General features: G+C 45.7%; 1 protein-coding gene across 4 annotated transcripts; it reads right to left on the bottom strand.

Annotated features, from left to right (window-relative positions):
- Positions 1 to 3463: 3463 nt before the first annotated feature.
- Positions 3464 to 12630, bottom strand: EBAG9 (estrogen receptor binding site associated antigen 9). 4 transcript variants are annotated; one of them, XM_078873650.1, is made up of 7 exons: positions 12342 to 12630; positions 9959 to 10081; positions 8972 to 9044; positions 8471 to 8692; positions 7177 to 7278; positions 6308 to 6399; positions 3464 to 5817 (listed from the first exon to the last, which is right to left on the bottom strand). In XM_078873650.1, exons 2-7 carry the CDS (start codon positions 10039 to 10041, stop codon positions 5697 to 5699), a joined length of 693 nt encoding a protein of 230 aa, XP_078729776.1. In that variant the 5' UTR covers positions 10042 to 10081; positions 12342 to 12630; the 3' UTR covers positions 3464 to 5696. The 4 variants fall into 4 exon arrangements, with proteins under 4 accessions (XP_078729776.1, XP_078729785.1, XP_078729802.1 ...); XM_078873659.1 differs by having other exon boundaries at positions 12470 to 12630; XM_078873676.1 differs by lacking the exon at positions 12342 to 12630 and adding an exon at positions 12171 to 12332.
- Between the last annotated feature and the right edge of the window lie 515 nt (positions 12631 to 13145).

Genomic DNA, 13145 nt, shown 5'->3' with positions numbered 1-13145 from the left:
ACTCCTTGTTTTTAAGACCAGTTGTGTTATTAACGAATATGTGTTTTTGTGATATGGGTGTATTGGCAAAGCGGTGGTGGATGGCAGTAGTGGCGATTGTGATTGCGCAGTTAGTGATGGTGGTAGTAGCAGTGATGAATGGCGGTGCTGATAGTGTTGGTGCTGATTGTAGGATTGGCAATGGTGGTGGCAATGATTTTGGGCTTAATGATAGTGAAGGCAGTGATGGTGGTAGCTGTGGTTATTGTGATGGTAGATTAATATTGATACATAGCGTCATGATAAATGCATCAAATACGCGTGCAAACCGATTATATATGAATCATAAGCATACATACTCTTTGGGTATATCGGTAAAGTCACGTAGATAGAAAAATAATATAAAATCACGACGTTTCGATTGCAACACAAGCAATCGTCCTCAGGTGAAAAATATTTAGCAAGAGAGCTGCTGAAACAGCAGGGTGTTATATAGGCCTGAGATGGGTGCAGCCCAAGAGTAAGTGGGCGGGGTCAGAGAAGGAAAATCGAGGGTACCCCAAAGCTGTTGGGCTGGCCATTGTATTGTGAGAGATTAGCATGTCAATGTAGCCACCGCCACATCGAGGAATGCAACTCAGAGAGTCGGAAATAACTGCTAACATCGGCAGGTAGGATGGAAACATCACAGCCAGTTATGACTTAAACTGGTTAATAACGTCCTTCCAATGATTGCTCAGTTTGTATCCATCTTCTCGGTTGAAAATTTGTCTGTGTTTATATATCTGGATGGCTTCATGAACGAATCTTTGTTGATAGCCAATAGGTTTGCAGAGTACTTTCGTCTTGGAGAAATCAATTTCGTGTGTGCCCACAGCGTTAAAACAATGACCAGCCACGGCCGAGGTATTGGTCCTGAACGTGTTTCAGATCTGCCTTATGTTCACGAACACAGTCCAAAACATGTCGCTTTGTTTCCCCAATGTAACTGCTGCCACATCCACAACTTAGTTTGTAGACACGAAGGTATTGCATGTCAGGGATCACATCCTTCACAGATGGGATCAGATCACAACTTTTATGTAGTGTTGAATCGAACCTGGATCTTGTGTTTGCTCATGATTTTGGAAATCTTTTTGGTAACCCCTGCTATGTATGGCAAGGTGATGGTTTTGATTGGGTACTCAGATGGTTCTCTCCCAACGGTTGGGGTGATGGCTTTATGGATTGTGTAGTCCGAATATCCATTCATTTTGAGGGCTTGGTGTACGTGCTCCAGTTCACTGGCTAGGTGGTGGTCGGAATGCAACGAGAGTTTTGATGAGGGAATTCTTCTGGGCTGGATGGTGGTGGGAGTCGGTTTTAGATAGGCATCCGTGTGGGTGGCTTTCCTGTAGACAGTGTCCCAATGAGTCATCTTTTCGATTAAAACATCCAAGAATCTTGATTTGATGCTTTCGTGACTGCAGGAATCCATACTCTCTGGTTCATTCGGTAAAGTCACATAGATAGAAAAAATTGCCATCCTTTTCCACCTCCATGGTGAATTTGATGGCTGGGTGTATGGAATTGATGTGGTTGAAGAATTAGTTCAGAGCTGGCAGGCCGTGTGGCCAGATGACAAACGTGTCATCTATGTATCTCTTCCATAGGGAAGGACGTAGGATGGATGCCTGGATGGCATGTCTCAAATTGGTTCAGAGCTCGCAGGCCATGTGGCCAGATGACAAATGTCATCTACGTATCTCTTCCACAGGGAAGGACGTAGGATGGATGCCTGGATGGCATCTGTCTCAATTTTTTCCTTGAAAACATTGGCTATCACTGGAGATAAGGGAGAACCCATTGGGGTACCTTCGAATTGTTTGTAGAATGTACCATCATTCCAGGTGAATAAGTGTTGATGAGGCAGTATCTCACCTGGGCCGGTACATCAGCATTCAGTCCTTGTTAAACCAAATCTTCAATGATTGCAATGGTGTCAGGTACAGGAACTTTGGTAAACAAGGAAACTACATAGAAACTGACAAGTAAATCACCTGGAGATCGTGAGATATCTTTAATTATAGATACCAAGTGAGCTGAATTAAGTACAGCTAATCTCTCACCATACAATGGCCTGCCCAACAGCTTTGGGGTGTCCTCGATCTTCCTTTTCTAACCCTGCCCACTTATCATTGGGCTGCACCCATCTCAGGCCTATATAACACCCTGCTTCAGCAGCTCTCTTACTATATATTTTTTTCACCTGAGGACGATTGCTTGTGTTGCAATCGAAACGTCGCGATTTTTTTTATTTTTCTATTGACGTGACTTTACCGAAAGACCCAAAGAGTATGAATTCCTGCAATCACGAAAGCTTTAAGTCAAGATCATAATTATACACATATTCTCAAGTGACATTTATATATCGTGGAATGAACAAGATGGAACATGAGACCGAACAAATAAAAACAATACAAATGAGATGGTAAAAAGCACCAAATAAAATGGATTCTTGAATCAAACCGCAACCTGGTATCACAAAAAGAGCATTGATTTACCACAGGTGTTAATGATTACATGCCTAGTTCATGTAGTGGTGGTAATGCGGATTGCAGTGATGCTGGTGATGTTAAGCAGTGATGGAGATGACCTTGGTTTGTGGTGGTGTTGGTAGTCACTGGTGATTGGCGTCAGCAATAATGATGATGGTAATAATTGACTCACATGTGCCACCTGCACTCCAGCTGGAAGCAAACCAAAATCCATTACAAACCAACAAACTCGACATGCACACACGGGTAAAAACGCACACGTTTCATTTAGACCAGTTCTCAATAATTAATCACCATTTAATCACCAATTGCCATCCCAACTCAAACTGAAGTCATCTGGTTTTGTTATCGTGAAAAATAGGCAGATTACCTCCTTTCACTAACCAGGCTATTATTCTGAAAGGATGTCTGAAATGTAGACTTAAGGCCCTAAAGACCCCTACCAAAACCTCAGTATATTCCATCAAGGAAAGATGCCTCTAAAATACAGGTCGAAAGATTTGGTGAATTGTCGCAACTTAAGATGGCAATGCAAATCAAAACGTTATTTCTTTTCATTTTTTTGCGAAAGTAGTGGCTTCTTGTGGTCGCAGGAGTCGCATTAACCCTCATTTAGAACATCTAAAACAAAAACATGAGTCTTACACCTGCAGTGATATGCATACATCTTTTGAGCTTAAATAATCCATATTAATCCACAAATCGACGCACGATTACGTCCCTACTCAAATGCGATGCTCCGTGCTCGTTTAATGAACACGCGCGTTAGATTTTCACTTTTGGGAAAGGCCACGAACACTTGGTTATTTTCTCAGCACAGCCTCTACCATTCTCTCTCTGCACTTGAGTCAATGTGCAAAGCAACCAGGTTGGCATCCACCAAGAGAAAAGGATTCGTCGGCATCTTGTAGCCACTCGTGAACCACGCCCTTCCAGAGACGGTGGCATTTCTTTTTTTTTAAAACGGTGTGCACATAGGCTGTCGTTCAAGAGGGATGAACAGACCAGAATTGTGATGGCCGGTGGGGGGAGGCAGGGCAGCTGACCCGACCTGTCTAATGGTCCGCCGATGTTCTTGGGTTCGTTACGTGGTTTGGCACTGTCACAATTGAGCAAGGCTTCTGCCGTTTGACAGCCGTTGATATGATTTGACCTGTTGTCTTTCTCTTCAATAGGTTGTTGGGAAAGGAATGAGGCATTACTTTTGGGGATGTCCCGTGCGCTGTGGTCGGGTAAGAACATTACGAATCACTACATTTGGGGCATCTAAACGATTCACCTCGCCCCCCCCCCAACCCCCCACGATTGCTTCAGGTCACGATTCGATTCAAGAATCGATTTTATATCGTCTCGCCCATAATTGCTTCTCGTTCGTTCTGCCTCGTTTGTGGTTTTTCTTTAGCACATTACACTAAATGTAACAGCACAACATCGGATATAATTTGCAGAAGTCATAATCGATTCTATCACTCATGATATGATGCATGTATCGTAATAATCGATTTTAACTGATGCAAGTTATATGTTTAATCTTTTTTTGGCGCGCATAAGGTCTAACCCGAGGCACTGGCTTACAATAGTCCACTGCATAGCAGCCTATTGGCTAGTATTGTGTGGTATCTCCTTGTACGTGGGTTTTCTCTAAGCACTCCAGTTTCTAATGTATATGTAAAATACACCATGAGGAATTGGCCAAACAACCAAAGCAGCACTTTTCTGAAAAAGTATTTAGACTCCCTTTGTCTTTCCAAGGCGAATAAATGACCCATTATTATTATTTACAGCCGATGGCGAGCTTTGGTTAACATACCAAAGAAATTGTCAAAAGCTGCCTGTAGGGGGAATCAAACTGTTGACTCCCATTGTATGTTTGTATGTTGAACTTCTTTCGCACCATACGTAGCCAACCGTGCTAATCGGAGGTGCGGGGAAAGGACAACAAACTAAACACAAAGAGCAGTTCAAAAGGAATGAGTTTTCAATTTAGAAATCTATTTCACCGATGTGTGGCCCATGGACACTGAGGCTGGTAGGGGTCATTGTGGCCTGCAGTGCAAAATGAAAATACGAATAATTTCTAAAAATTTCACACACATCTGCAAGAAAACGCGCGTGAATGTTAACCTACAATTAAATAATATTCACAATTACCGCATCCCCTTTTTACAACGCCGTATCATTTAAACAAGAACCTCTCTTTCATTCCACCCCTTACAGACAAATGGAACAGTCCGCTGAGCTAATCCTATGCATGAGAGCACAGATTTGTAGGCATTTTCCCAGCACAGCGGGGTTTATAGATGGTTTGTCTCCCTTATCCACGCTGTCCAATTGGACTGTACCACCTCCAGTACAGACTCTCGCTGTGCTACGCAACGACAGAAGAATGGCAAATATGAAAGGTTTTGCTACTTTGAGGAGGTGCATGGACTGTGGTTTTACTAAAATGGACCATCAGAGATACAATTGTGGGTTTAAGCCTGTTAACTTTTCGTACGCTACACAAATGACAATCCGATACACCGAGAAATTGCAATCAAGGATCCGAAGATCTCTGCGGTGCTGGCTCAGTGCTCCGACACGGGCAAATGGCATTGTGTGTTTTTAACACTCCGTGTGAAGCCGCGTTAAAATTGTACCATGTGCTTGAACGCCGAGGGGAGGAAGCGGCGGGATTTTAAATGTTCCCGTCAACGGCAGGAACTTGTAGACGGAAAACAGTGTTTGTGCGACCTCCACTCACTCAGCATTACCCCCTGCCCACCTCCCCCGAAAACTCCCACACTATTCGCCGGCCAGAGGGCAGCTGCTTGCAAAAACCAGGTGTCTCGATCACTTGGGAAGAAACTACGAAGATCTAGGGCAGTGGTGGGTAACCTGCAGCCCGCGGGCGGCAAGCGTCCCATGCAGCCCCTCGGTGGTGGCTTGGTTTCTAGGGTTATGCATGGGGTCATGATCAGTGCACAAGCATGATGTCAAGCTCGCAGTCCACTGAGGTGAAGGAGGGCCGCTGATGTGGTCCACTAACTCGTCTGGGTTGCACATCACTGGTCTAGGGGAACTGCGGGAGAATTTGGCTCTTGCTGACAGCGCAGTTGTAATCTCGACGGTCCCTGCCACGGTGTGCACATACGACCGCATGTACGAGTGAGCGCGCGTGCGTGTGTGTGTGCGGGAAGGTCAGGAGAGCTTCACTGCGATCTTCCCGTGCTCCTTCCGTTGGGCTCTCAGGATGTCCTTCTCCACCTTTTTCCGAAGCTGCTCAGCTGTGCGGCGTTCCCTCTCCATTTGCCTCTGCTGCCTGCAAGGGTTGGCGGTGATGGCAAAGGTTGGTGTTAACGGCTGAAACGGGGTGCATGTTACATTAAAAGCTCCCGATCTACATGATAAGAAGCTACATTTGTGTGTCTGCCAAACAGAGCACTTACGCAACTCATTTTTATGATAGAAAGTTGAATAAGGGATCATTCTGACCAAAAGTAACCAGGGAACTATGGGACCAAGGACAATGTATGACCTTTGACCTCCTACTGGCAGACTAATGTCCACTTGCTGGCTGGTGCTGTGTCCACCTTGTGTCTTGCAGGGACAGCTGCCACTGGGGGTCCCTTGCAGCAGGGTTCTTCTTCATAGCAGAAAGATTGAGTGAACTATAGTTGCAGACAGCACCACGCATCGTGGGGCGCTTCAAATTCTCTACTCCTATAAGACACGTACCCTGTGTGGCCAAACAGGGAAGCCATATCCATTACTTGTGTGTGTTCGTGCGTGCAGGGGCAGTGCGCGCTCACCTCAACACCTCGTCCGCCTCCCAACTAGCGTCTCCTTCCTCCTCCCAGGCATTCCTCCCCTCGGGCCACGTGTCCAGCTCCCCCAGCTCAGACTACGCGTGGCGAGAACAAGGAATTTGTTAGATGTGGACAGATTCCAAACTCCCCCTTGCTGTGCTCAACAGAACTCGTTCGGTTATCGGTCTCCACTGATGTTAGCCGTGATCACGAAACTAACGTGGTTCACAGGGTTAATACCGCAGTGTCGCCACTGGACCATCACTCCATGCCAATACCAAAACGCAGCTCAAATCAGCATGGGGCAATGCACCCTTCCAATTTATAGTATCGAGTCCAAGAGGAATTAAATGCCTTTAGTCGCTCAACCTATTGCGCCTGATCACGTGACTTTTAAATAAAAAGAACGATCTTGTACAACAATATTGTTGTCCGATTGTTGTGTTGATTTGTCCCATGTTTAATATGGAGTGCTCTTTCCAACAACATCTGGGAATTCAACAGTAACTGTTAAACAAGTCCCGACAGCCAATGAAGATCGAAACCGGCCGAAGAATGTGCTTGCTTAAACAATTGCCACTTGATGATATTGGTCCGGAAAGCCAATAGTCTAATAGACTAAAACATATTTAAATTTACATGTGGAGAGACAGAATGGGGTTCTGCTTATATTTGCTTGTACAATAAAGTGCGTCTATTCCAGAAAAAAGGTCAGATATACACAAGACCAGCAGTCTCTTTCAAGAGACTTAAAAAAAAAGAAACAACGTAGCGGGCAAACGGCTTCTCGTGTCAAAATTGTAAATGTTACCATCAGAATGCCAAAACATTTCTCGAGGTTGTGCTGCCCATGATGACCGCGGTGTATTTACCGTGGGTGGGAGAAAGGATTGGTCCTGGGAGGCAACGAGTCGGCTGGAGAGGGTGGATGATCCTGACAGCCCGATGAAATCTTGTTTCTTTTTGACAATAATCTGGCGAGTAAATGCACACACAAGCATTGGCACACCACACACGTGCATACAAAGACAAAGATTCCCTGTATAGCCTTAACAGATTGTTGGGGCAAGTGCTGTTAGCAAGCACCTATGAGGGCTGGCACAGCACACGAGGGAGTAGGTGGCCAGAACCACGCCCGGCTGCCTTTGTCTCCCCAGTGGCGATATTTACACACCACACCAAGTATTTATTAGAGGCTGAGTCGACCTAGGGAAGGCCCAGGACCGGTTCAGATAATCATAACTGTTGTTGGCCGTGAGCGGGAATCAAACTCAGGTCCCCGGATTCATAGTGCGGCACACTAACCGCTACGCAACCGCTCCCCACATGTGTAAATACATGCACAACCACACATAAGCTCACCGTACAATACAATTTGGATTATATTGCACCTAAATACAACTGCTTATCAAGACGATGTACCAAAAACAGTCTGGCATGCGTATTTGGAGATGGTAACATATACAGTATATCCTTATTATATATATACCATAGAATAGATAGTCAGCGGCAGAAGACAAGAGGAAGATTTTGAGCCTGGATTTGAAGACAGGCAGGGAGTTAACAGCACGGATGGCTGGAGGGTATTCAATATTGCAAGGGCAAAAGAAGACAAAGAATGACCTCTCACTGAGCAGAAATTGACTGGGGGTTTCAAGTCACCATTATTCCTAGCCTTTGTAAGGTACGTATGTATGTTGGCCTCGTCTCACCAGTGTCAGACCAGAGAACGCCAAAAGGTGAACAGTACAAAAACAATGCACATATCAGAGTATTTAGTATTAATAGCTATATCAAGAGAGTACAAATAAGACAAAGCAAGGCCGGATAAATGAGGGAGAACAGATGAGACAGGATGAACAATGAAGACACCATAAATTAAACTTAACTGATGATACAGTATGATTTAAATAGGACAATTTGTTTTAAATATTAGGACAAATGGGCTCCACACAAGACAGAAGACATAAGATAATAGCAAAAGTACAAACAATATCGTACAGATGAGATAGCATAAACTAGCAATAACTTTTTATTCACGCATAAAATGTGAACGAATTGCTGGAGGGGAGTGAATCGTTGCATGCCTAGGGGCCAGAACCACGCACGCCCATCCGAAGCGCAGGGACACGAGGTGGCGTCATCTTTTCCTCTTGGCTCACTCACCTTCTGCGTCTTCCGGATGGTGGGGGTCATGTCGCTAAAGAAGTCCGGCTCAATGATGTCACCGGCTATGCCGGCATTGACAGCCGTGATGGGGAGGAGAGCAGCCGGGCCCAACCCAAGGCCTCCCCCGCCAGCCCCACCGTTCCCAGCTCCTCCGCCATTGTCGATGCAGACGCTGGTCGGAGCGTCGTCATCCCACGAGCTCCACTCCTGCAAGTCGGTCTGCACCGGGCAGATATCGGTACGGATCAGGCGAGATTAACAGCTATATCGTCATTGCAACCGTGTGGCTGTGGTGCGGTAATATGGTTGTGCGATTCTCTCAGAGATGGGAAGGATTGGCTGGGGAGTGTTGTTGTGTGGTTGCTCACTCCTCTCCCATGCAAAGAGCTGCACGCCAGAGATGATTGTATGGTAATGGTGTTTGTGATGTGGATGGTTTTACACGTGTAGTGGCGAGATTGGTTGGGTTGTGGTGTGCAGTTGTGGTGCGGACCTGACCTTGGGCAAGGAAAAATCCACGGTGGTGGGTAGGATCACGGAGTCACCACTCAACTTCCTCCCACGCCCTGACCTGGGGGTGAGGAGCACACAGAGGCCAAGTGGTTAAGCTCAGATCTTGTCCCGCATGTACTGGCACCACACATACACCCATCAAAACAAATATGGGCGATCTAATTTAGTGGTGGCCCATGGAGATTCACCATCTCTTTTGACCAGAAGATTGTTAACAAGTTATTTTAAATAATCAGGTGTGCCTGTATACAAATTAATATTCCTAGCCACAATTAACATTAGTGGGCAATTAAATCATCACTAATTCCCAGTGTCTCCTCGGTTGACTCAACCTTAAATGACAACCTAACATGGTGCGTAAGCATCAGCACTTGGGACAAAATGTGCCGGGGCATGATGCTGGACACATAATTATAACAACCTTGTATGCTAAAACATGTTTAATATATGCGTGCTAATAGGAGTTTCTCCAACAGTCTACTAAAGTCTATATGGGGGATCTTTGTTTTGTGAATAAACTGACTGTGAAAGTGCGTAGGCAAGTAGGTTGCGTGTATTGCTATTCCAGTGAGTATTTGCTTCTTAGTGAACACAAATATCCATACGCTGTCTGTATAAGTTTGAGTGTGTGCTGGTGTGTGCAAGAGGATGTGTTTTGTACGTGTGTCAATTCTGTTGTAAAATATGTGTATTAAACAGGCTGGTTGTGCCAGTGTTTGTATGCCCACATGTGTTTGGTTGTATTGATATGTGCAAAAGCATGTCTGGTCTTTGCCAAATATGAAAGAAATTGACGCGGTTAAACAAATAAACTTGAAGACGGTCAAATAAAGTCTCTAACTCTGATGACCAACATGATCAACCTTAACATCAGCGTGACAGTGGGCTGTGCCTAATCGCGACTCAATTGCGAACATCGTCAACATCATCATCATGAACATCGAACGTGACGGTGTGTTGCGAGCGCCGGACCGGCACACGAGGCGCTTGAGCAGAGCGAAGATTGCGGAGAGGCAGGTGCAGAAGCGCAGCAGCCGGAACCGGGGCAGGGCCATGCTGCTTGTACGCGCCGCACACTCAACATGCCCCTAGCACCTACGCAACATACGTTCAATGCACTCGGCATGACACACGTACACACAGCGCTCCATATCTACAGCACGGTCAACATCATTAAGTGCAGTGTGTTCTCCTATGACGCGGAAGTTGCGTTCCTTGAAGAACACTGCGTTATGGAAAAATCGCGTCATCTATATATATAAAATCGCAAATCTGTCTGTCTGTCTGTGTGTGTGTCTGTCTGTCTGTGTGTCGCCGGACCATACGCAGTTTCATTGGACGAAATGTGAGGGATTTGCGAGACACGATTGGTCCGTTTGGTTTTCCACGGCGGTTGCCCCTGGCAACGGGTAGCGACGCATTCGCTGTGGGGTGGACGCCATTTTTAATTCCCGTTAAAAATATGCGCACGCATTAACACGCGACTCTGAGGTAAATTCATCAAAGTTTCACGTCCTCTTCACTCCCCCCCCCCACCCCAATGTGTGCAATTACTATTATAGGGTCGGTAGATAATAAAATTATAGCGATTAGACAGTATTATTGTAGCGCGGGGGGGGGGGGGTAACGGCCCCAGTACCCAGCCTCAGCCGGGTGGGCAATTTAGGCGAGGCCGGAGGCTCTGCACGGTACTAGGCCTCGACACCCCACCACACTATAGGCCGTACATATTACTGCACAGCGGCCGAGGAGATCGTGGCTGGGGGGGGGCAGGGGTAGCAGCCCATCTGTGTATATATGTAAGGTTATTAAGACATATATTTTTCACCCGGGCAACGCCGGGTACTTCTGCTAGTAATAATACATAATATAGGGTAAAGTGGGTAGCATCTAGAAGCAACCAACAGCATCCCGCCTTGTGTGATGCTACGGACGAGGCAGCCACACAACCGCTTATTCCTACTCACGTGACACAGTTCTGTTCACTAGATCGCGTTATATATCCGATTCGTATCCGCGTTATAAAAAAGTGTTCAGTCAAATTCATTGCGTTGTCCAGTCCGCGTCATGAAAGCACGCGTTATAGAAGAGGATGTATTATACTCGACATGACATACCAAACACTGCATTTATAACACTCTCAAAAGGACAGAGCACAAAATGTCACCCGAACAAATCCCATCACCTAAATGCAGCACACTACTTGAATGTCATACCCTTTACTAAGGAGAGAGTTTTTCCAACCACCATATCTGTTAAGAGGTTGACAAGAGGCATGGTACATAAAATACCTTAAGTGGCGACCTCCCGCCCTCCTTATATTAATTTAATACAAGGGTTGATTGATCCAGAATTTACCTATTGACTCCAGTCACTCGCTCACCGGCGGTCAGTCACCTCCCTGTCGTTCTTCTATCGCTACCAACATAGTTACTGTTCCCATGAACTTACTCATTGATTTCTCCATCCACATTGGGAATTAGGTCCCATCCATACTGTGTTCAACCATCATACTGCACGTCAAAACATTGCCCGTACTGTTGGTCTCTCTTCGCACTGAACAAACTTGGAATTCCCTCCCATCGTTTCTTTCCCCAAATACGTATAGCCTTGCACAGTTAAATAGAAGCATTAACTCACATGCAATAGTGCTATTTGCTGTTGGCCACTGGCATGTTGGGTCTTTGCTCAGCAACCGTGAATTTAAAATGAATTACTAAGTCAAAATGTGATGTCAAATTGTTGACGCAAACATGGTTTTGGTTAATTCCGGACTCAGGGGTACACAGTTCACATTGATGCAAAACATAACACAATAATGAAGCGATTATAGTCATAAGTAGCAATTCATTTATAACCAGATTAAAGCACATTCAGACAAAGTCTCTTGTCCAAGGGAGACCAGAGTTAAAAACACATATAGCAAACAAGCAAACAATACGTAGTGCTCTCCAAATGCTAAAGGAATCCAACCGTGAAATAAAATATTTCTCAACAAAAGATCGCCTGTCTGATGGAAAGACTGAGCCGTGCCATGGGAATGAGGAGTTTACACCACTGGTCCTGGGTCTCTTAACAGAAATCAACACAAGCGACCCGCTCACTTAGGCATGGAAAAATATTCGCATTATTCAAGACGCCGATAAAGACCATCATAAGCAAAGTAATAATTCACATTAATGACCTTTACAGCACGTTAAACAAATGCCGGCCTCGGAGCGTGAGGCCTATGAGAGTCCGGGGCAGCCTGGCAGGCTCGGCCGGAAGACCTCGCCCCAAAGCCCACAACGATCTAGTCGAGGACCGGTACGGCCTCAGGGGCGCTTCGTCAAAAACGAATATTTCTTGAATGTACCTGCAACAATATAAAAAAAACCCTGTGCGAGCGCTTGGAGTTGTTTCGAGGGTGGTGGGTAAGCTGGTCCGTGGATGTTTAAAATATTCCAAGGTAGTAGTGGAGGCGTGTGAGTGTGTGTAGGTTACGAGCGTGAAGAGGGGGAAACGCCGTCAGAGACGAGTCGGAGGCTCTTCCGGGCGTCGGAGTTTTGTTCGTGGCCGTCGTTCCTCTTCTGGAAGACGGAGACGACGTTTTAATCTTCGCGAGGCTCGTGGAGGGAGTACGGGAAGACGCTACTGTGGGACCACCCTCCAACAACAACGACGGAGGGCGGAGGAGCGATGCTCACAACAACAAGCGCAGCGCCGGGCGGATAAAATTGAGGCAAGTTGGTACGGTAGTGGGGGCAACAGCTGGGGGGGGGGGGGTCTGCCCCGTGACCTCCTGTCAGCGATCCGTCGGACACTTCACGTGGCCTCAAAGTGCACCTAGCCTAGGTTTTTTCGGTAAAGTCACGTAGGTAAAAATAAATAATAAATAATAAAAATTATAATAGAAATACAATTTTTTCTATTATTATTTTTATAATATAAATAAAATTATTATTTCTATTATTTTTATTTTTTATTTTTACCTACGTGACTTTACCTAAAAAACCTAAGAGTATGAATCCTTGCAGTCACGAAAGCTTCAAATCTAGAATGCACCTAGCCTGGCACAGACGCCGCGGTTGACGTCAACGTCACTTTAGTGGCGAATGGTGCCTGTTGGTATTGGTTCGATCTTCGGAAGGGAATCTGAACTCTTTGGTTCTTTCGCTAA

This window comes from Lampetra fluviatilis, chromosome 2, assembly GCF_964198595.1.
Source record: "Lampetra fluviatilis chromosome 2, kcLamFluv1.1, whole genome shotgun sequence".
Taxonomy (NCBI): Eukaryota; Metazoa; Chordata; class Hyperoartia; order Petromyzontiformes; family Petromyzontidae; genus Lampetra; species Lampetra fluviatilis.
The sequence above is the reverse complement of the archived record's forward strand: the minus strand, read 5'-3'. Positions and strand labels throughout refer to the sequence as shown.

What these genes read in the sequence shown, in the direction of transcription:
- EBAG9 (XM_078873650.1), bottom strand. Translation starts at nt 10,041, where the DNA reads ATGGCCCTGCCCCGGTTCCGGCTGCTGCGCTTCTGCACCTGCCTCTCC. An exon ending in TGGATTTTTCCTTGCCCAAG is followed by an intron (nt 8,693 to 8,971) that starts GTCAGGTCCGCA and finishes TGCCCGGTGCAG; the next exon opens with ACCGACTTGCAGGAGTGGAG. An exon ending in CCATCCGGAAGACGCAGAAG is followed by an intron (nt 7,279 to 8,470) that starts GTGAGTGAGCCA and finishes TTTACTCGCCAG; the next exon opens with ATTATTGTCAAAAAGAAACA.